The following is a 21,626-nucleotide window of genomic DNA, read 5'->3' as shown; positions in this document are numbered from 1 at the left end:
TTTCAGTATATTTCGTGACAGAAATATATATTTAATGTGAAGCTGCAGTTAAATAGTCCAACTCTTAAGTAAGATGACTACGAAAAGAACAGGGGGCGAATACCATATTTTATTTATATGGTACGGCTTTATTCAATATAAACTTTCTTTCTAAAAGAAGAGTTGTCCCGTAATTAGAACTTTATAAAAAACTGACCTACTTATCAACTCCTTATCATTCACGACATCTGTGGTTGGTGTTGTACCTAACGACAAATGGTTCAAATGGCTCTGAGCTCTATGGGAATTAACTTCTGAGGTCATCAGTCCCCTAGAACTTAGAACTACTTAAACCTAAATAACCTAAGGACATCACACACATCCATGCCCGAGGCAGGATTCGAACCTGCGACCGTAGCGGTCGCGCGGTTCCAGACCGAAGCGCCTAGAACCGATCGGTCACAGTGGCCGGCGTACCTAACGACTTCCGAAATTGATAACACGGTGTTTTTCTACGAAGTTAACGTGCGAGCTTGAGCAGAAAGCTTTCAAAAACGTTCTTTGAAAACATTCATTTGTCTTTTATTGTCCGCCTTTTAAGACTTTTTGTAATAGCAGTATCATGCGGCAGCCTTGGTCAGATGAAATTTCTTATGTGACCAAGCATTCAGTCATGAGCGTCATTTTCCTTAAAGACATATATTTTCTCTCTCATCGTCGTAATATTTTTGTAGCTCAGGTTCATTCGACTTTCCTGGGCGACAGCCTGTGAAAAATATTATGCTTTCTCATATGCGTTTTTCGTATCAGAGACTCAGTCTGTTCAGCATTTGCGCTTTGGTCCTACTGGATCGCTGAAAAAACACCCTGATGTCATGAGCAGAGTTGAGGCTTCATAACCTACTATCGCATAACGGTTATCGCTAGTTCCAGCTGCGCGCTTTCATCACAACACTCATTTGTATGCCCCTCATGAATTGTATGCTTTTATCTAAATTTAGGAACGGCTAGTGACTCGTTCAGAATCACCCAGCCATTTCTTTGATTATTCAAATGAACACAGCTCGCCAAATCGTTAAGTGGGAGGGCGGGGGTAGACATATTCCGAAATGACCAGTCGATATAATGTTGGACTTACGTCTGTGACCATTTAACTTTACCCTTTCAAGTTGATAGTATCCTCGTGCTAAGCTATTTATTTCTAGTGACAAGTATCCTCGTGCTAAGCTATTTATTTCTAGTGGCAAAACTGTAATGTTCGTAACCTGCTCAGAATCAAACGGAAGGAAAAGAACGTGAGTTTTTAGAGCTTTGCAGCAGTTATATATCATGGATGGCACAACACTTTAATTATTTAAACTAGCTGTTCCAATGACACAAATGAAATTAGTTAAACCCAACTTATCTGGCACTGAGGAAATGCACTCGCAATCATAATATCCTAATTTTCAAAATGATTTGTTAGATTTACTACGATGCTTTAAAGACTGCGCTGTATTTAGGAGTCCGCGTTGTAGGTGTGATTTCTCGAAGAAACTGATTTTCAAAATTTGAGAAATACTGTACTGAACTGATATTGTTGAATGAGAGATATTTCACTTTGGCCGTTTCAGCGAATTGACGGACGTATTCTGGCAGTTCCTTATTTCTGTCCAGAAAGCCGCCACTTCAGGGATTCGGCAAAGGGCACTGGCCTCTAATCGAATGCGCCCAGCGGGTTCACGACAAGAGCCAGTGTGCCAGTCAGCCGCGATGTGTTTTTAGGCGGTTTCCCACATCCGACAAGGTGAATACTGTGCTGGTCCGAAAGTGCTGCCTCAGTTACACGATCCGCAAACATTTAGGTAACATTAGCACACTTTCTCATTGTTAACAGTAGATGCAGACAGGTGGGGCATCCCTCTACCACTAACATTGCCAATCCAAAAATTATCATACTGGCCCCTTAAAGGTATGGGATAATAGTATAATGACCAGGAAAAAGAAGACTCATTTTTGTCCAGAAATCCGTGTGCCATAATTGTGGAACAAATTCGATTTTATGGCATATAGGTATACAGTGCATTACGAGTTATACACGTGGTGAGATGGAAAATTGATTGCTACAAGCACTGCTACTAGAGTTCTACGCCGGCCGCGGTGGTCTCGCGGTTCTAGGCGCGCAGTCCGGAACCATGCGACTGCTACGGTCGCAGGTTCGAATCCTGCCTCGGGCATGGATGTTTGTGATGTCCTTAGGTTAGTTAGGTTTAAGTAGTTCTAAGTTCTAGGGGACTAATGACCACAGCAGTTGAGTCCCATAGTGCTCAGAGCCATTTGAACCATTTTTTAGAGTTCTACGGTTGAATACATTTTGCAGAGTTTAACTAATAGCAGGTTGAGTGCATTTTGCTGGGAAGGTCCTTTATCGTGGCAAGTGCTAGTAAAATTCTTCAAATAGATGTGGGACATCATGAAATGATGCGTATCATGTCATCGGCTGTACTACGTTTTGAAAGTTCAGTGCCGCAAAAAAGAGAACAGGAATAAATAATCGAGAAATATTTCTGTCTTCAAAAAAGTTGTCATTCGCCTAACCATCAAGGACGAAGATACAAAGAAACGTCAGATAATTCTGTGCCCGTTTGGAAGGACATTTTGTGTCGTCGATCCATAAATACACTCACGAGAAACTGAATCAGACACACCTAACCAGTAATGGTAGCGCCCATTTTCGCCCCGATGAAGACGGCGATGCGTCGTGACACGACTCCACAATACACGTTAGGGACCTGTTCTGCTCCGTGACTGAACAAATCGCGGATATTTGTCCCAGCTGGGTCCAAGGGCCATGCATCCCGCTCACTGCAATTCCAGATGTGTCGTCGGGGGTTGTGATTAGTGGCCTTACGAGGGGAGAAGTGGGCGGAAGCACCCCACAAGAATCCTCATGTCTGTGAAGTGTTCTGCAGCGATGGTGTGGCCCCTGTCAACGTACAGGTAGGGAAACAAACGGATGCACATGACCAGCCAATAGGTTCCTGTATTGTTCGCCGGCGGACGTGTTAGGGCCGCCATTTCATCCACTAATTTCTTTAAATGTGAACTGTTGGCAAATGGAAAGTCCCGCGTCACCGGCGTGCGCCCTTTCCGTGCTTACAGTGTTTAATCTTTCCAACCTGTGACGTGGAATACGCGCAGGTGCTCGTGTAGGCAAGGACGTTTCTAGGCCCATCCGCCCCCAGCTTGAAGTTGGAATTCAGTAGTTAATTCGAAAATTTGTTGAGATTTCAATTTCATCTTAGGACTAGTACGAAAACACATTTCGTAGAATATTAATTCATTGTGACATCTACAACATAAAAACATTTACAGAAAATGTAACAGCGTGCCGCCCGTGGTGGCCGTGCGGTTCTAGGTGCTACAGTCTGGAACCGCGTGACCGCTACGGTCGCAGGTTCGAATCCTGCCTCGGGCATGGATGTGTGTGATGTCCTTAGGTTAGTTAGGTTTAAGTAGTTCTAAGTTCTAGGGGACTGATGACCTTAGAAGTTAAGTCCCATAGCGCTCAGAGCCATTTGAACCATTTGTAACAGCGTAGCCGGCCGGTGTGGCCGAGCGGTTCTAGGCGCTTCAATCTGGAACCGCGCGACCGCTACGGTCGCATGTTCGAATCCTGCCTCGGGCATGGATCTGTGTGATGTCCTTAGGTTAATTATGTTTAAGTAGTTCTAAGTTCTAGGGGACTGATGACCTCAGATGTTAGGTCCCATAGTGCTCAGAGCCATTTGAACCATTTATTTTTGTAATTGCATATTTACAAAATCAGCTCAAATGAGGGCGCAAATAAACACGCGAGTCACTCATGTAAGACGGCACGCGAGTCACTCGTGTAAGACGGATGTGTTGCTCATGCTTATATGTAAAATAAAATGAGTAATATATCAGCCCTGAGTACAAACTAGCTTAGTGATGGATGGTGGTGCTCCCAGCCTTCAGCACCCCTTGTGCAACCATTGCATCTCAGAGTAGGGCCGCCTGAGCAATAGTGACTAGCTGGTTCTGGATGCGGCGTCAGCCCTCAGTTGTTATTGTCCAGCAGCTGTTTGCGGGACTGTGGTGGTCCTCTTCCCTGCTCTTACTGTTCTTACAGTCGACAGCGATCCCTGTCATCAACACGTTGCATTTGACTGAGGCAGTGATGTTTTCCCCAAACCGAAAACTGGCGATCCACCCTTAACAATGTGGCCCAGTGTCTGCTGGACTACCAGCACCCAGAATCTGGTCACAATCAAATGCCTCTTGTCCATCTTCGGCAGTATGGCGACCGACGACATCCCAGCCACTTGACCGGCATAACTATTCCATTCGCCGTAGCGACAGAGCCACTCTCTCTGCATTACAACGGAGATCTCTAATCCAGTTGCTCATGGATTGAGTATTGCATAAGTATAAGAATTTAATCAACATATGTTGGGTACGGCGGTAATCTTTAGCGCTTTTTGTGTTGGATATTTTATTCTGCAGTTGTCAGTATGATATGATGGATCGAGTTAAAAACGAAATTTTGAAACTGAGTTGTACTTCAAAAAAGTACAAAATTTCGCCAAAGTAGTAACTTTTAGAAACGTTACGACATGTACCATGATCTCGAGTCATAGGAACCTCTAGTCCAGTGGAATGAAAACTGGAAATAAATCTAAAGGGAAGTAGTCGTTTCGTCGACGGCAAAGTTGTTAGAGACAGTGCAATAGCACAGTTGATGAACAGGGTGTAGCTTGTTGAAAAATTTGTGTTGGCATCCACCTGTTGGGACAGGGATTTGAACAACCTTCCTGCCCCCCCCCCCCCAAAAAAAAAGTGTTGTTAACCATCTCGCTCAGCTCTCATGTTATGTCTGTTGTCGTGACACACTGTCGATATTGTTCTCCGAAGTAGTCTGTGCCTTAGTTGATGATCGGTGTTATTTTGTCTTGGAAGGATAAGTTCTCAATCTGCGGAGTAGGAATAGACCCAGGAGGGGTCTCACTACCAACTTTTACTTAATGCTACTACCATTGTGATTGCATTGTCGAAATGCGTCTCCGTATTGGATGGTTATCAGCTTCTCATAGAGCCTGCTTACTTTGCTTTACTTCGCTTTTTCGTGTCCGGAAACCAAATCGTAGCCTTTCAGCACAGTAGCGAGCCACGTCCGTAGCTTCTTTCTTGTCCAGCCACAGATTGTCGAGTTTGCATCTGGAGGGAAAATTTGGACAGGCCAGGAGGTGTACCATGTCTCGTAGAGTACCACAATCGCACTTGTCGACATCCACATTACAGTGGCCCCTAGACTTTCTCCAACTCTTCTCACAATATGGCCAGAGAACTGGAGAATTTTTTGGTTGATACAAGAAGAAAGGTGCCTGGAGATAGTGAATTGCTTAATGATGGACACATTTTTCATTATTTTGGTTCATTTTATGTGCAGCATCCTGTGCCAGCACCAGAGCTCAAATGCATCAAAACGCTGTTTGTCTCTGGCCTTAAGGGTCCATGTTTACCAGCCATAAAAGGAGACACAAAACACCAGTGTTTCAACTAGCCAGACCTTTGTGGTGTTTGTTATAGTTCTGTTCGTAGCCACTCACCCTAATGTGACCCGTCGTCTTATCTCATCTTCACAGCTTCCCGTGTCATAGATGGTTACCCGAGATAGATGAAAGACTGTGTGACTTCCACTTCCTGTAAATCGACCTGTGAGTAGAACCCGTGCTCCTCGATCAATTATCACGAGTTTGGACTTACTGAGATCGCATTCCTAATCCGTGTGATTGACTGATGTCGTTTACTTTTGTTAGTAGCTCAGCAAGTTCATCTCTGCTACTGCCTATAGCATGGTATCATCTGTAAATCACATGTTGTTAGTAGTTCTGCCACCAATTGAGATGCCGTTAGTCCAACCATGAAGAGCATTCCTAATGATATGTTTTGCACAAATGTCGTAAAGTTGAGGGGATTAGATCACAACCCTTTCTGACGCCTTTTGATACACTGATAAAATCAGATGCACCAGAATCTGTTGTCACAGCTGTGAGGTTGTGTGGACTTCTGATCTGAGCTCTTAAGTGCATTAGGACATCAAACTCTGCAAACACTAATCACAACTTCTCCCAAACAACACAGTCAATGCAGTCCTACAGTCAAGGAAACAGATGAAAACAGGAACACAGAACTGTCAAGATTTCTCCGTTATTTGTTGTATGTTGGGAATCTGTTCACGAGTTCCTTTCCTTTCAACAAAACCTGCTTGTTCTGTGGATGTGTGAGACTGAATACATGGCTTCAAATGCTGGTTTGAGATGTAGAGGAGAATTTGGCTCGAGTGGTATATGAGAGCAATCGTTTGTAGTTCGAGCAGTTCTTGGTTGAGCCTTTCTTGTGCAGGAGGATGAAGAGAGGCTTCAGCCAGTCATGTGGCCAACTCCAGTTTCCCATTTTCTTGTACACAATGAACGCAGCACATTCCTGCCACATTTTTTTCATCGTCTCCCCAGGTGTACAGTCTAAATGAGGAGATTTATAGTTCTTCACATGTTGAATTGTGTTCTCTGTTTCACTACATAAGAGTGTAGTCTCCAACATAAGTTGATCAACTACTTGACTGACCATGCTGTTGTTAATTCCAGAACACAGCGTTTCACTGTAATGTTTCCACTTTGCAATGACATCTTCCTTACATCTCATGGGGTTGCCATCCTCATTGTCTACCACCCATATATGAGGATTAAATTCACTGGTGATGCTTTTGAGTTTCTTGAAGAGATCACGCACTGGACTGTGATTGTGATGTTCTTCTATCTAATTGCAAATGCTGTTAATGATGTGTGACCTGTCCTTCCTGCAATTCTGTTGTATTTCTCTGCATAGGTTCTTGTATCTGTATTGATCATGGGTAGTGTGGATACCAGTTTTCTTCAGATGTTTCTCTCTTCAACTAATTGTAGTGTGGACTGTGATATCCAAGGATGTTTAGCACTTTGTGATTGTTCTGATGTTGGAAGTGATGTTTATTGTCCTTCAAAATGGATGCATGACTCTCCAAATATGGGGAAAATTTCTACTGTGCCCTATACAGTACAGTGCAGCCACAGTGTCCAGCATAGGGATAGAGAAACAATTAAAATCACTAAAAAGGGGAAAGACCGCTGGACCTGATGGGATACCAGTTCGATTTTACACAGAGTACGCGAAGGAACTTGCCTCCCTTCTTGCAACGGTGTACCATAGGTCTCTAGAAGAGCATAGCGTTCCAAAGGATTGGAAAAGGGCACAAGTCATCCCCGTTTTCAAGAAGGGACGTCGAACAGATGTGGTAAACTATAGACCTATATCTCTAACGTCGATCAGTTGTAGAATTTTGGAACACGTATTATGTTCGAGTATAATGACTTTTCTGGAGACTAGAAATCTACTCTGTAGGAATCAGCATGGGTTTCGAAAAAGACGGTCCTGTGAAACCCACCTCCCGCTATTCGTCCACGAGACTCAGAGGGCCATAGACACGGGTTCACAGGTAGATGCCATGTTTCTTGACTTCCGCAAGGCGTTCGATACAGTTCCCCACAGTCGTTTAATGAACAAAGTAAGAGCATATGGACTATCAGACCAATTGTGTGATGGGATTGAAGAGTTCCTAGATAACAGAAGGCAGCATGTCATTCTCAATGGAGAGAAGTCTTCCGAAGTGAGAGTGATTTCGGGTGTGCCGCAGGGGAGTGTCATAGGACCGTTGCTATTCACAATATACATAAATGACCTTGTGGATTACATCAGAAGTTCACTGAGGCTTTTTGCAGATGATGCTGTGGTGTATCGAGAGGTTGTAACAATGGAAAATTGTACTGAAATGCAGGAGGATCTGCAGCGAATTGACGCATGGTGCAGGGAATGGCAATTCAATCTCAATGTAGACAAGTGTAATGTGCTGCGAATACATAGAAAGATAGATCCCTTATCATTTAGCTACAAAATAGCAGGTCAGCAACTGGAAGCAGTTAATTCCATAAATTATCTGTGAGTACACATTAGGAGTGATTTAAAATGGAATCATCATATAAAGTTGATCGTCGGTAAAGCAGATGCCAGACTGAGATTCATTGGAAGAATCCTAAGGAAATGCAATCCAAAAACAAAGGAAGTAGGTTACAGTACGCTTGTTCGCCGACTGCTTGAATACTGCTCAGCAGTGTGGGATCCGTACCAGATAGTGTTGATAGAAGAGATAGAGAAGATCCAACGGAGAGCAGCGCGCTTCATTACAGGATCATTTAGTAATCACGAAAGTGTTACGGAGATGACAGATAAAATCCAGTGGAAGACTCTGCAGGAGAGAAGCTCAGTAGCTCGGTACGGGCTTTTGTTAAAGTTTTGAGAACATACCTTCACCGAAGAGTCAAGCAGTATATTGCTCCCTCCTACGCATATCTCGTGAAGAGACCCTGAGGATAAAATCAGAGAGATTAGAGCCCACACAGAAGCATACCCACAATCCTTCTTTCCATGAACAATACGAGACTGGAATAGAAGGGAGAACCGATAGAGGTACTCAAGGTACCCTCCCCCACACACCGTCAGGTGGCTTGCGGAGTATGGATGTAGATGGAGATGTAGATAGTCATAATCTATCAACTACTGATCTCCTCTTGAGGTGACCATGCTGCTTCTGCATCATTATTCCTGGATAATTGTGCACTTTGAAGCACCATACCGTGTGAACTGTTGCAAGAGGTATTCATCGTCATCTTTTCAGGAACCATGCTCAATTAAATGTGCACTTGGTTGAGAAGACAGCAGTGCTAGATTACTGTACTGTGGTATGACAAAGGACATTAATGTTTGTCGATGACCGGAAGAGAGATCTTGCGGTATGTTTTTCCCGCTGCCCAACTACAATTGTCTAATGATTAATGATTTCATGTGGCACGATATTCCCTAGCGGTTTTTTGGATGTAGATATGATGAAATTATGTATGGACTGGTGTTCAGCAGGACAACCTCAAAGCATCACTTGTATACTAGTTCCTTTTTATGCCCAAACCATAAAGTTGCTGATTGGAGAAACTGTATGAGGCTGAATAATCAATTTGTTCTGTTACTTGGTCATTGGTTATGTGTAGTTAGTAACAGGTAGTTAGAGGGATATATAAGCCCTGCATACACATGTAAATCACCAAACATGACAGTAAATGAATTTCACTTAGTAAGTGATGAAAATCTGTTAACTGCTTCCTGCATAATAACCTTAAGTCACTCAAAATTTTTCAGTACTCATGATAAGCAAAGACTGAGTATGTAGATGAATTTCAGTTTATTTTATTTTTCATTATTCAATTAAACTGATGATAATGATTTAAGGCATTCAAGCTAGCTTATACATTACAAGATCACAGATATTTAGTTTATAGGCAGTACTCGTTTGAGCTACTATAAGAAATATATCAAAGTCTATATTTCAAACTCTGTTTCTGTTTTCAGAATTTCTTCTCCAAACGTTCATTTCGATCCAATCCACTAAAGAGAACTAAGAGTGTCACAAAACTAGAGAGGAAGAGGGTTGTTGATGCTGAAGGGTAAGTACTGCACATTGAAAAGTTTTACTTTCGTGTTTGCTTGATAGCCAAGAATGCAATGCAATGCAATGCAATGCAATGCAGCAATTGGGAAGTGAATTTAAGGGAGTTTGCATCTCAATTACAGGGTATGTGGACCACCACGACTACGTACAAGTCGCTCTCACGAGTCACTCCTGTCAGGACAGAGTGTTATGCAGACTCTGGACCTCGGTGCTGGACCTGTCGAGATGAAGTTGTTGCACCCATCTGTGTTGGGAAGAGATCACTGCTTCCAGGTCTGTCCAAAATAGTGCTTTCTTGATCTCCTCTATACTCTTTTAACTGAAAATGGTTTTTGTGTTCCATTTCTGAGTCATATTGTAAGACTTGAAATACCAGTATCTATTAAATACCTTTGCATAATAATACAAGACCATCATTTTTTGTATTACTTTCGTTACTGGCTATATGTCCTTATCAGTTTTGTTACCTTTCAGAAGAGAATGTCATTACAAAATTAGCATTATATGTTTGCATCTGATGTGATGGAGTGATATGGGACCTCTGATACATCTAAATACAACTCTAACAGGTGACACATACGTAAGGACCCTGTCTGATCACCTGCATCCATTCATGTCCATTGTGCATTCTGACAGACTTGGGCAATTCCAGCAGGACAATGCAACATGCCACACATCCAGAACTACTACAGAGTGGCTCCAGAAACACTCTTCTTAGTTTAAACACTTCCGCTGGTCACCAAACTCCCCAGACATGGACATTATTGAGCATATCTCGGATGCCTTGCAACATGCTGTTCAGAAGAGATTTCCACCCCCTTGCACTCTTACGGATTTATGGACAGCCCTGCAGGATTCATGGTGTCAGTTCCCTCCAGCACTACTTCAGACATTAGTTGAGTCCACACCATGGCATGTTGTGGCACTTCTGCATGCTCGCGGGGGCCCTATACAATATTAGTAAGGTGTTCCAGTTTCTTAGGCTCTTCAGCGCATATATGAAGGCTTACCAAAAGTAATCTTTTTGTGTAATGTGCATCTGTAACAGGAAAGATGCAGAAGAAGAGTCCTTGTCAGATTTCAGCTTGCTAGTCTCAGAGTGTAAAAGCTACTGTGTTGTTAAAGATGGTAGTCAAAACTGTTTTGACAACATTTAGTAAATGAATGGCAGATTGCTCCATATTGTAGGCTGTAACATGGATTTAAGTATTCAGGCCAGCAAGAAAAACTGCTCTGTTAGAGTATGAAAATTAACATGATGGTTAGAAGAGGTAACATGATGCCAAAGGGTATTTCACAACTAACGTTTTGCAGAATGCATAATCAGTGATCTTGTGGTTGGCATTGCTGACTCTCAATCACAGGGCCACGTGTTCAATTCTCAGCCCAGTCAGGGATTTTCTCCATTTAGGACTGTGTGTGTGTTGGCCTCATCGTTATTTCATCATCATCAATGCACAAGTTGCTGATGTGGCATCAAATATAAAGACTATCACCAGGCGGCCAAAATCACAGAAGGTGACTCCTATCTAAGAATGCCATCCGCACATTTAATTACATTTCAGTGCCATACTGCAATCCAATGTGAACAACTAATGATAACAAATATGTTCTGCTTCTGTACTTCGTGTTAATCATGAAGGATTAAAATCATTGTGAATGACTCATGTTATTGATTTATTAAATATGGTAGATGTAAATCAAATGAGATAGGATTGCAATTTTAAGTGTGAATTTTACTATGTTCCAGATAACACCACCAAATGGGAATACATGGTATATTTCATGCCGCACTGCAGATGAACGTGACAAGTGGATGCACAGGTACGGTTATTTTGCAGTGAGCGTGTCATAGCATTACAATGATATGAAATTTTGTGTGATAATCATACACTAATTAAATTAAATTAAATTAACAATTCCTTGATGATGATAGAACGTTTGGAAAGACACTCCAACTATTCAGTTCTACTTCATTATCTTCTGTATGCATGCTCAGTGTAGCCTACTCTCATCAGGGATCATATTTTTGAAGAGAGGTGGAGGGAATTTTGATGGCAATTGAAAGAAACTACATCTACATCAATAGCCATAAAATCATCTTCTTGTTCTTCAATGAATGTCTTTCATTCTCTGAATAACATTTATGTCAATGATTTCTTAATGTTTCACCCAAAATCAAGCAGTGGACTTGCCATACTGGGACACTGGTTCCCTCCTGATCACCGTAGTTAAGCAATGTCATGCACCGTTAGTACTTATATGAGAGACCATCTCGGTATGCCAGGTGCTAGTGGCTTACGTACACGCAAGTCACTGAAGTGGCATGTAATTGAAAGACCTGCACCAGCCTGATGGCTCATACAGCATTATTATTTTTTTATTACCTGAAATCTACCATTAGTTGAATGTCCTGGGATCCACCTTAAAATGGGGTGCAAGGAAAATTATGACTTAATGTCCTGTTGACATAAAGATCATCAGAGATGGAAAACACCTTTAAAAGCAGCTAGATAGCAAATGACTTGATTATTTTATAGGATGGAGAAATGTCAAATACAATTAAAAATATGCTGAAACTGCAAATATTGTATAGAATCACAAAAATAAATATGCAACATGTATTCCATGACTTACCAAACAAAAGCGCTGGCAGGTCGATAGACACACAAACATACACACAAAATTCAAGCTTTCGCAACCAACGGTTGCTTCATCAGGAAAGAGGGAAGGAGAGGGAAAGACGAAAGGATGTGGGTTTTAAGGGAGAGGGTAAGGAGTCATTCCAATCCCGGGAGCGGAAAGACTTACCTTAGGGGGAAAAAAGGACAGGTATACACTCTCTCGCACGCGCGCGCACACACACACACACACACACACACACACACACACACACACACACACACACACACACACACACAAGCAGACATTTGTAAAGGCAAAGAGTTTGGGCAGAGATGTCAGTCAAGGCGGAAGTACAGAGGCAAAGATATTGTGGAAAGACAGGTGAAGTATGAGCGGCGGCAACTTGAACTTAGCGGAGGTTGAGGCCTGGCGGATAACGAGAAGAGAGGATATACTGAAGGGCAAGTTCCCATCTCCAGAGTTCTGACAGGTTGGTGTTAGTGGGAAGTATCCAGATAACCCGGACGGTGTAACACTGTGCCAAGATGTGCTGGCCGTGCACCAAGGCATGTTTAGCCACAGGGTGATCCTCATTACCAACAAACACTGTCTGCCTGTGTCCATTCATGCGAATGGACAGTTTGTTGCTGGTCATTCCCACATAGAAAGCTTCACAGTGTAGGCAGGTCAGCTGGTAAATCACGTGGGTGCTTTCACACGTGGCTCTGCCTTTGATCGTGTACACCTTAGGGGTTACAGGACTGGAGTAGGTGGTGGTGGGAGGGTGCATGGGACAGGTTTTACGCGGGGGCGGTTACAAGGGTAGGAGCCAGAGGGTAGGGAAGGTGGTTTGGGGATTTCATAGGGATGAACTAAGAGGTTACGAAGGTTAGGTGGACGGCGGAAAGACACTCTTGGTGGAGTGGGGAGGATTTCATGAAGGATGGATCTCATTTCAGGGCAGGATTTGAGGAAGTCGTATCCCTGCTGCAGAGCCACATTCAGAGTCTGATCCAGTCCCGGAAAGTATCCTGTCACAAGTGGGGCACTTTTGTGGTTCTTCTGTGAGAGGTTCTGGGTTTGAGGGGATGAGGAAGTGGCTCTGGTTATTTGCTTCTGAACCAGGTCGGGAGGGTAGTTGCGGGATGCGAAAGCTGTTTTCAGGTTGTTGGTGTAATGGTTCAGGGATTCCGGACTGGAGCAGATTCGTTTGCCACGAAGACCTAGGCTGTAGGGAAGAGACTGTTTGATGTGGAATGGGTGGCAGCTGTCATAATGGAGGTACTGTTGCTTGTTGGTGTGTTTGATGTGGACAGACGTGTGAAGCTGGCCATTGGACAGATGGAGGTCAACGTCGAGGAAAGTGGCATGGGATTTGGAGTAGGACCAGGTGAATCTGATGGAACCAAAGGAGTTGAGGTTGGAGAGGAAATTCTGGAGTTCTTCTTCACTGTGAATCCAGATCATGAAGATGTCATCAATAAATCTGTACCAAACTTTGGGTTGGCAGGCCTGGGTAACCAAGATGGCTTCCTCTAAGTGACCCATGAATAGGTTGGCGTACGAGGGGGCCATCCTGGTACCCATGGCTGTTCCCTTTAATTGTTGGTATGTCTGGCCTTCAAAAGTGAAGAAGTTGTGGGTCAGGATGAAGCTGGCTAAGGTAATGAGGAAAGAGGTTTTAGGTAGGGTGGCAGGTGATCGGCATGAAAGGAAGTGCTCCATCACAGCGAGGCCCTGGGCGTGCGGAATATTTGTGTATAAGGAAGTGGCATCAATGGTTACAAGGATGGTTTATATATATCAGTAAAACCTTAGACAGCAAGTAGGCAAAGTGGACACACACACACACACACACACACACACACACACACACACACACACATGAGAGAGGTGAATGATTTAAATTTTGACACAATTGTCAATAATTTTAAAGAAATATTTGACTATTTCAGTGTGCGGAAAACTGTGCAGCCACACCAAGAGAACATACGCCGTATTGACAATTCTATGAAGATATGGATACTGGAAGCAAAGGGGCTTGCAAATAAGAAGAGGTTAGTATCTTCTCCCCTGGATTATTAATGTAATTTTCTTATATGCCACTGCATTTATATGTGACTTAAATAAATGTGTAATTCTTTACATTGTGCCCTGATAGTAGCTTTATGTATTCTCAGTAATAGACACAACAGAGTGTATACTATGTTGAACATTCACAGTGGATTAAAACGGCTTACCATCCAATGGTTTCCATTCAGCATCTACATTTAACACACAGAGCTCTACTGACTGCACTATGTGAACCTATCCTGTAGGATAAATATAGTTTTGGCAAGTTATTAAGTGCTCAAATTTATGCATGTTAGTTTACTGATGCATTCATTAAGTAGAGCAGATAAAGAGAATTACTTTTTAAACAATGTAACAGTATCCTAGATTTTCCATTGTCTGATTTTTAAACACTGTGTTCTGTTTTCAGGTATTTTTGTGAATTGTGTCTTGATAAGACACTTTATGCCAGAACATCATCAAAACAGAAGGGTGAAATGTGTTTCTGGGGAGAACACTTTGACTTTCACAATTTACCCCTTGTAAACATGATAAATATTAATCTCTTTCGTGAGGCTGACAGAAAGAAAAAACGGGATAAAAATGTTCTTGTTGGTAAGTATATAACTTTCTGCTTTTACAAACAGTTGTTGTTGTAGTTGTTGTTGTTGTTGTGACCTTCAGTCTGAAGACTGGTTTGATACAGCTCTCCCTGCTACTATATGCTGTACAAGCCTCTTCATTGCTGTATAACTACTGCAACCTATATACTACTATATCTGCTTACTACTGTATTCATCTCTTGATCTCACTCTATGATATTTACCCCTCACACTTTCCTCCAGTACTAAATTGGTGATTCTTTTTATGTCTTACTATGTTCCTACCAATCAGTCCCTTCTTTTAGTCAAGTTGTTCCACAAATTTCTTTTCTCCCTACTTCTGCTCAGTACCTCCTCATTAGTTACATGATTTATCCATATGATTTTCAGCATTTTCCTGAAGCACCACATTTCAAAAGCTTTTATTCTCTTCTTGTCTAAACTATTTTTCTTCAATGTTTCACTTCCACACATGGCTACACTTTGTACAAATACTTCCAGAAAAACTTCCTAACTCTAAATTTATGTTCATCGTTAACAAATTTCTCTTCTATAGAAAAGCTTCACATGCCATTGCCAGTCTATATTTCATATCCTCTCTACTTTAACCATCATCAGTTATTTTGCTGCCCAAATAGTAAAAGTCATCCATTAATTTTAGTTTTTATTCCCTGATTTTATTCTTTTATCAGCTGATTTAATTGGACTACACCCCATTATCATTGTTTTGCTTTCATTGATGTTCATTTTATATTCTCCTTTCAATGCACTGTCCGTTCCTTCCACCTGCTCTTCCAGGTCCTTTACTGTCTTTGAGAGAATAACAGTGACACTGGCAAACATCAATGTTTTTATTTTTTCTCCCTCAACTTTGATTCCTACTCCAATTTTTTCTTTGTTGTCCTTTATGTCATAGGGTCAGTATTGCCTCGTATGCCCCTAAATTTCACGTGAATCCAAATTGCTCTCCCCTGAGATCAGCTTCTACTGGTTTTTCTATTCTTATGTAAAGAATTCATGTTAGTGTTTTATAACAGTGACTTATTAAACTGATAGACTGGTAGTGTTCACACCTGTCAGCACCTGCTTTCTTTGGAACTGGAATTATTACATTCTTCTTTAAGTCTGAGGGTATTCTGAATACCTAATACATCTTGCACACCAGATGGAATAGTTTTGCCATGGCTGCCTCTCCCAAGGCTATCAGTAGTTCTGATGGAATGTAGTCTACTCCAAGGGGTTTTTTTCAACTTAGGTCTTTCAGTGCTCTGTCAAATTCTTCTCACAATATCATATCTTCCATCTCAACTTCAACTACTTCCCCTTTCCTTCCTATAATATTCATCTCCCTTGTATAGAACCTCTGTATACACCTTCCACCTTTCAGCTCATATTCATGCAGCTGCTTCTTTTCTTCAAGGATCTTTTTCATTTTCAAGCTCCATTTGCCGCATTTTTATATTTTCTCCTTTCATCAATGAAATTTAGGATATTCTGTGATATACAAGGATTTGTAACACCTTCTTTTTTACGTATATGATCCTCTGCTGCCTTCACTATTTTGTCTCACAAAGTTACTCATTCATCTTCTACTGTACTCCTTTACCCTGTCGTGGTCAATCATTGCCTAATGCTCCCTCACTAACACTCAGGAACCTCTCCTTCTTTCAACTTACCCAGGTTCTGTCTCCTTAAATTCCTACCTTTTTGCAGTTTTAATCTACAGTTCACAATCGATAAATTGTAGTCAGAGTCCACCCTTTCACTGGAAATGTCTTAAAATTTAAAATATGTTTCCAAAATCTCTGTCTTACCATTATATAATCAATTTGAAACCTTCCGGCGTCTCCAGCTCTGTTCCATATGTAAAGCCTTCTTTCATGATTTTTGAACCAAATGTTAGTGATGATTAAATTTGTAGATTTATGTAAGCTTAAAATGAGAGAAGACAGAGCTCAATTTCTTTTTCAGTTTTAAGTATCGTTTTGTGCTATAAGTTTTCATGGATAATTGCAGATTTCTTATTACAGAAATCATTGTCTTATGTTACAGGTAGTGTTTGTATCCCAGTTCATGAAGTAACATCACGTTATTTGACAGAGAAGTGGTACCCTGTGCTCTCAGATAAAGGATTTTCAAAGGATCCCCCCTCTTTAAGGGTGAAATGCAGATTTCAGACAGTTGACATTCTACCTGTGCATGTCTATGATGAATTTTTACAGGTATGAGAAATTTAATAATAAAAATATAAACACAATCAAATATTGGAAAATAACATGAATTTGTGACGCCAAAAATGTTTCAATGTGTTTAGAATTAATTTGGTTCAAGCTAACTATTGTATGTATGTATGATAGAATTATTGTTGGAATAATGTGTATGTCAGCAGATGATTTTAAATGTTTCTTCCATTTTTATATAAAAAATGTGTTCATCAGTCAAAACCTTTCTGATGTATTCTTCTTATTTCAGTTTCTGAAAACTGAGTACCGTATATTATGTGAAGTCTTGGAGCCTGCTATAAGTGTAAAAGCTAAGGAGGATATAGCTACAGCTCTTGTGCATGTTATGCAACGTGAAGGAATGGCAAGAGAGTTTCTGGCAGATGTTGTAATGATGGATATTGATCGAATTGGTAAGAGTTTCAAAATACTTGAAGATTTAAAACTTTCTTTCAAGTGTATTCCCTTTAATTTCTGTCACATTAAGATGTGAACTTTTAAGATACTTATCAAACAGATTTCTTTAACTCTTCTGTATGACCTTATCCCACTGGTTTACACGTAAATTGTCTTCCAGATGATGAACGTTTGACATTTCGGGGAAATTCACTTGCTACCAAAGCAATGGAAGCCTACTTGAAGCTTGTGGGAGACCGATATTTACAAGATACTTTAGGGGATCTTGTGGCTGCTGTCGTTGAGAGTGGCTACGACTGTGAAGTCGATCCTCTTAAAGTGTCGAGTGTTGCTGCCCTTCATCGTCAGCAATCTAATCTGCGAGCAGCTGTCGAGATGGCTTGGTCTCGCATTCTGGCTTCCCATAATACTTTTCCAGTGTAAGTAGTTTCAACTGTTGCTATAATTACTCGAGACAAACAATAAAGGTACAGATTGATATTTTCGTAAGCTCATTAACATAGTTGTAAATGTTTTTGTACTATTACTTAGCATTTTTTACTGAAACACATAAAAATGGGAATAAGCACAAATGGAAGAAAAGTTGTGACTAAGCCATGAATTAACTGAAAGGTGCAGTTTATAGCTGGTGGTACTTTGTCACTGACAGAAACAGAGACAGTTGATAGTTTATTCAATCATCTCTGACAGTGCACAGTTACTTATGGTAATGATGGTGAACATTTTCCTAAACTTACTATTCAAGGCTTCTAGAAGTACACTGACTGCACACGGCACTAGTCACCAGATGTAACTGATACTAGTGCTTGCACTGATGTATGGTGCAAAACTCGAATATTGTGGAAGAAATCCATAGAGAGATAGACACACTAGCTTCTTCCACTGAGGAGCTGTCTGCTGTAGCGAATATATCATATCATCACATACATATGTTTTATTACTATGACACCATAATAAATGTGCATACTAACAGCTCTGAAACAAGCTGTAAAATTTTATATATATAGTGTTGCCTATTACTATTTTCTCCTACATTTTGTCATTTATATTCATTTTTTGTTTTTCAGAGAGCTGCGTGAGTGTTTCTACACTTTCCGACAGAGGCTAACTGAAATGGGGCGAGAAGATATCAGTGATAACCTAATATCAGCATCTATATTTTTACGCTTCTTATGCCCAGCCATTTTATCTCCGAGCCTATTTAACATAACACATGGTAGGTTAAGGTGTTATGCAGAATTGGAAAAAATCAGTAAATTTATGTGTTTGTCATTATTGTAATGTTTTAATGTATTTCAGTGTTCTTGAACATTAAGCATTGCCAATATTCTTATAGCTACATGCTTGCAGTACACAAGAGAGGGTCAAATATATCACACAACAAAATATTATGATCACACAATTCTAGGGAAGATTAATAAACAACATTGGAAGGTTTCATCTCATTCTTGTATACACATACAGTACATACATTTATACACATCGTAAGAGAATGAAAATATACAAATACATAATTGTCTGTTGATTTGAATAATTAGTTCCAAATCAGGAATGCATCAATATGGTAAAAACCAATTCCATTACAAAACCGAAATGTAATTAATCATGAGGTAAATGGCTGTAGATTCCAAGACAGACACACTAAAAATATTCATTTGTTCATTTTGCGTCCTTCATGAATAATTTTCATATAATGACATTATGAGACGTATCAAACTGAAAGTCTAGAATGTCATCCTTAGTGCAGAACATAAAGGCAATCATCAAACAATGGAAAAATCCAGGATGGAATGTAACAGTACCAGAGAAGGAAAGTTGCTACTCACCATATAGCAGAGATGCTGAGTTGCGATAGGCACTACAAAAAGTGTGGTTTCAGTTCTCTGAGACTGCAGACGTGTGTGCAAGTTGTATTTGTGTGAGTGTGTGTGTGTGTGCATGTGTGTATGTGTGTCTACTGCTGACAAAAGGAAAGAAATACGGCATCAGCAGTACGTAAACACATTCCAACAGTGTTATTGCAGAAAAAATAGAAATCATATACTTACACACACAGCAATAATCCCCACAGTTATAATATTCACATAACTGTTATAGTCTGTTCCTGTAGAAAGAATGGTTACATTCACAGAAAACACTGATAATCTCTTTTGAACAATGACAAGAGCATACCCAAGGTAGGGTCAAGGAGTCAGCCAAATCAAAACTTTCGAAACACATGTCCTTTTGCCACTTTTCATGTATTTTGCTGGTATAAGTATTACATAAAATGAACTGGCATAACTAGTTAAAGATTTACACAGTTTTGTAGAATTAATTCATATTAAATATATCTTATTCTTCAGTAGAATTTACTAACAGCAAAAAGAATGTAATATTTATATGAACATTATGTTATCACAGTAACCTCTTGTATATTTCAGAATATCCCAATGAGAAGGCTGCTCGTAATCTTACTCTGGTTGCAAAAACACTGCAAACACTTGCAAACTTCACACGTTTTCAAGGCAAAGAAAATTTTATGGAATTCATGAATGACTTCCTAGAACGTGAAGCTCCAGCTATGAAAAATTTCTTACAACTTATCTCGGTGAGCTACCCAGTATTAACTACCTGCATCTTCAGTACAATCATATCAATGAAATTGATAGGTTAAGATATTAATATAGCTGTAGCTACATATTTATGTGCCCACTGTTTGGCTAGACTGTGTGCTGGTGTCAGTAGATACAGTGTGTATTAGAATCTACATCCATGTATTGTATCCTAGGAGTTAATTAACGAGGAAGTTGAGTGCTATTGTGGCATTTACCACTCAGCACTATGAAAAAAATATAAGCAAGTGCTGTTGTAATTATTTGTTTGTGCCTTATTGGCTGTCATGGTAATGCTTCCCCTATTCACGTCTGTGAATGACAACACACTAAAAGTATGCATTTCTTAGACAGTGATATAGAATTTGTTTTCAAGAATAATTCAGTCCTAATAACTTTACTGTCAACTGAGTGTTGAACTCCAAGAAAACATCACTTCTGAACTCTTTTCTGCATGCTAGTAACATCATCTGCTCTGTGAATCATGGAATGCAGCTGTTAGTAGGATATAACAATCTCATTATTACACCCTCTTGTTATTTGATTGTAGAAGTATGCTACTTTTTGGCTGATAGTCACAATGGCAGTTTGTATTGGTTCCTGACTTTGGTACTGCATCAATATAAAACCACTGAGTGAGGTGTCACAATTGTTAAGGCACTTCACTTGCACTCACTAGGACACTGGGTTCAACTCATATCCAGATTTAGCTCTCCATGGTCAGTTTCCTCATAATTGTTGAACCTGTCTCTAATGACAATGCCATCAACAGAACATTGTACTCTGATTTATTTTGTTAAAATATGAAACAAAATTTTGGTTTTGAATAAACTAAATGAGAAGTCACTTTATTCACTTTTCAACAATTCTGTTTTCAGAGTCGGCCAGTGGGCTCACCGAATTGTTTGGAATTTGAAGGATATATAGACCTTGGGAAACAGCTGAGTATTCTGGCAGCATTGTTGGGGGAATGTGGAGGCAAGTCTGGTATGACCAACCATGGACTGGAGATGGAACAGCTGCAACATATACTTGATCGTGTTCATGGAGCTCTTAGTCAGCCAGTTGGCAAACTACCATCCCCACGACGTTCTGAGCCAATGCATTATCAGTCTCTCAACAGGAACATTTTCAGGTAATAGATTAAGATAATTTTCATTGGATGTTGCCTTACCACCATAAATTTTCACTTATGTAGTTGCTTTTTTTACTCAAACAAATCTGTTAAAATTAACAAAAATGCTATAGACACTTATATTTCTTCTTGATATGCTGTATTACATACATCAGTGACAAATACAAGAAATTATTGGTTGTGAATAAAAGGAGTAGAGTTTAACATACCATTGACAACAATGTCATTAGAGATAAAATCTTTGAAAGGGTCCATAATGTAGACCCTAGACAAGATGACAAAGAAATAGTAGTTTTGAATTTTTAGCTTGACATGTAATAATTGTACAAATCAAGATCAAATGTGTGTTAAGAGGAAAATAATTAAATCTGGAAAATCAAAGATAGCCTTTATACAAAACAGAAA

General features: G+C 40.3%; 1 protein-coding gene across 1 annotated transcript in view; it reads left to right on the top strand.

The window, feature by feature from the left end:
• The window catches only part of LOC126248071 (ras GTPase-activating protein raskol-like), a 406,601-nt gene that overhangs the window by 373,817 nt on the left and 11,158 nt on the right, over window positions 1-21,626 (top strand). The window contains exons 6-16 of the mRNA XM_049948722.1: window positions 9,475-9,569; window positions 9,697-9,847; window positions 11,325-11,398; window positions 14,155-14,256; window positions 14,682-14,866; window positions 16,906-17,075; window positions 17,326-17,488; window positions 17,653-17,911; window positions 18,560-18,708; window positions 19,916-20,082; window positions 20,965-21,221. Of these exons, the coding sequence (XP_049804679.1) occupies window positions 9,475-9,569; window positions 9,697-9,847; window positions 11,325-11,398; window positions 14,155-14,256; window positions 14,682-14,866; window positions 16,906-17,075; window positions 17,326-17,488; window positions 17,653-17,911; window positions 18,560-18,708; window positions 19,916-20,082; window positions 20,965-21,221 (1,772 nt within the window). The remainder of the gene's footprint in view (window positions 1-9,474; window positions 9,570-9,696; window positions 9,848-11,324; window positions 11,399-14,154; window positions 14,257-14,681; window positions 14,867-16,905; window positions 17,076-17,325; window positions 17,489-17,652; window positions 17,912-18,559; window positions 18,709-19,915; window positions 20,083-20,964; window positions 21,222-21,626) is intronic.

This window comes from Schistocerca nitens, chromosome 3 (assembly GCF_023898315.1).
Source record: "Schistocerca nitens isolate TAMUIC-IGC-003100 chromosome 3, iqSchNite1.1, whole genome shotgun sequence".
Lineage (NCBI taxonomy): Eukaryota > Metazoa > Arthropoda > Insecta > Orthoptera > Acrididae > Schistocerca > Schistocerca nitens.
The sequence above is the reverse complement of the archived record's forward strand: the minus strand, read 5'-3'. Positions and strand labels throughout refer to the sequence as shown.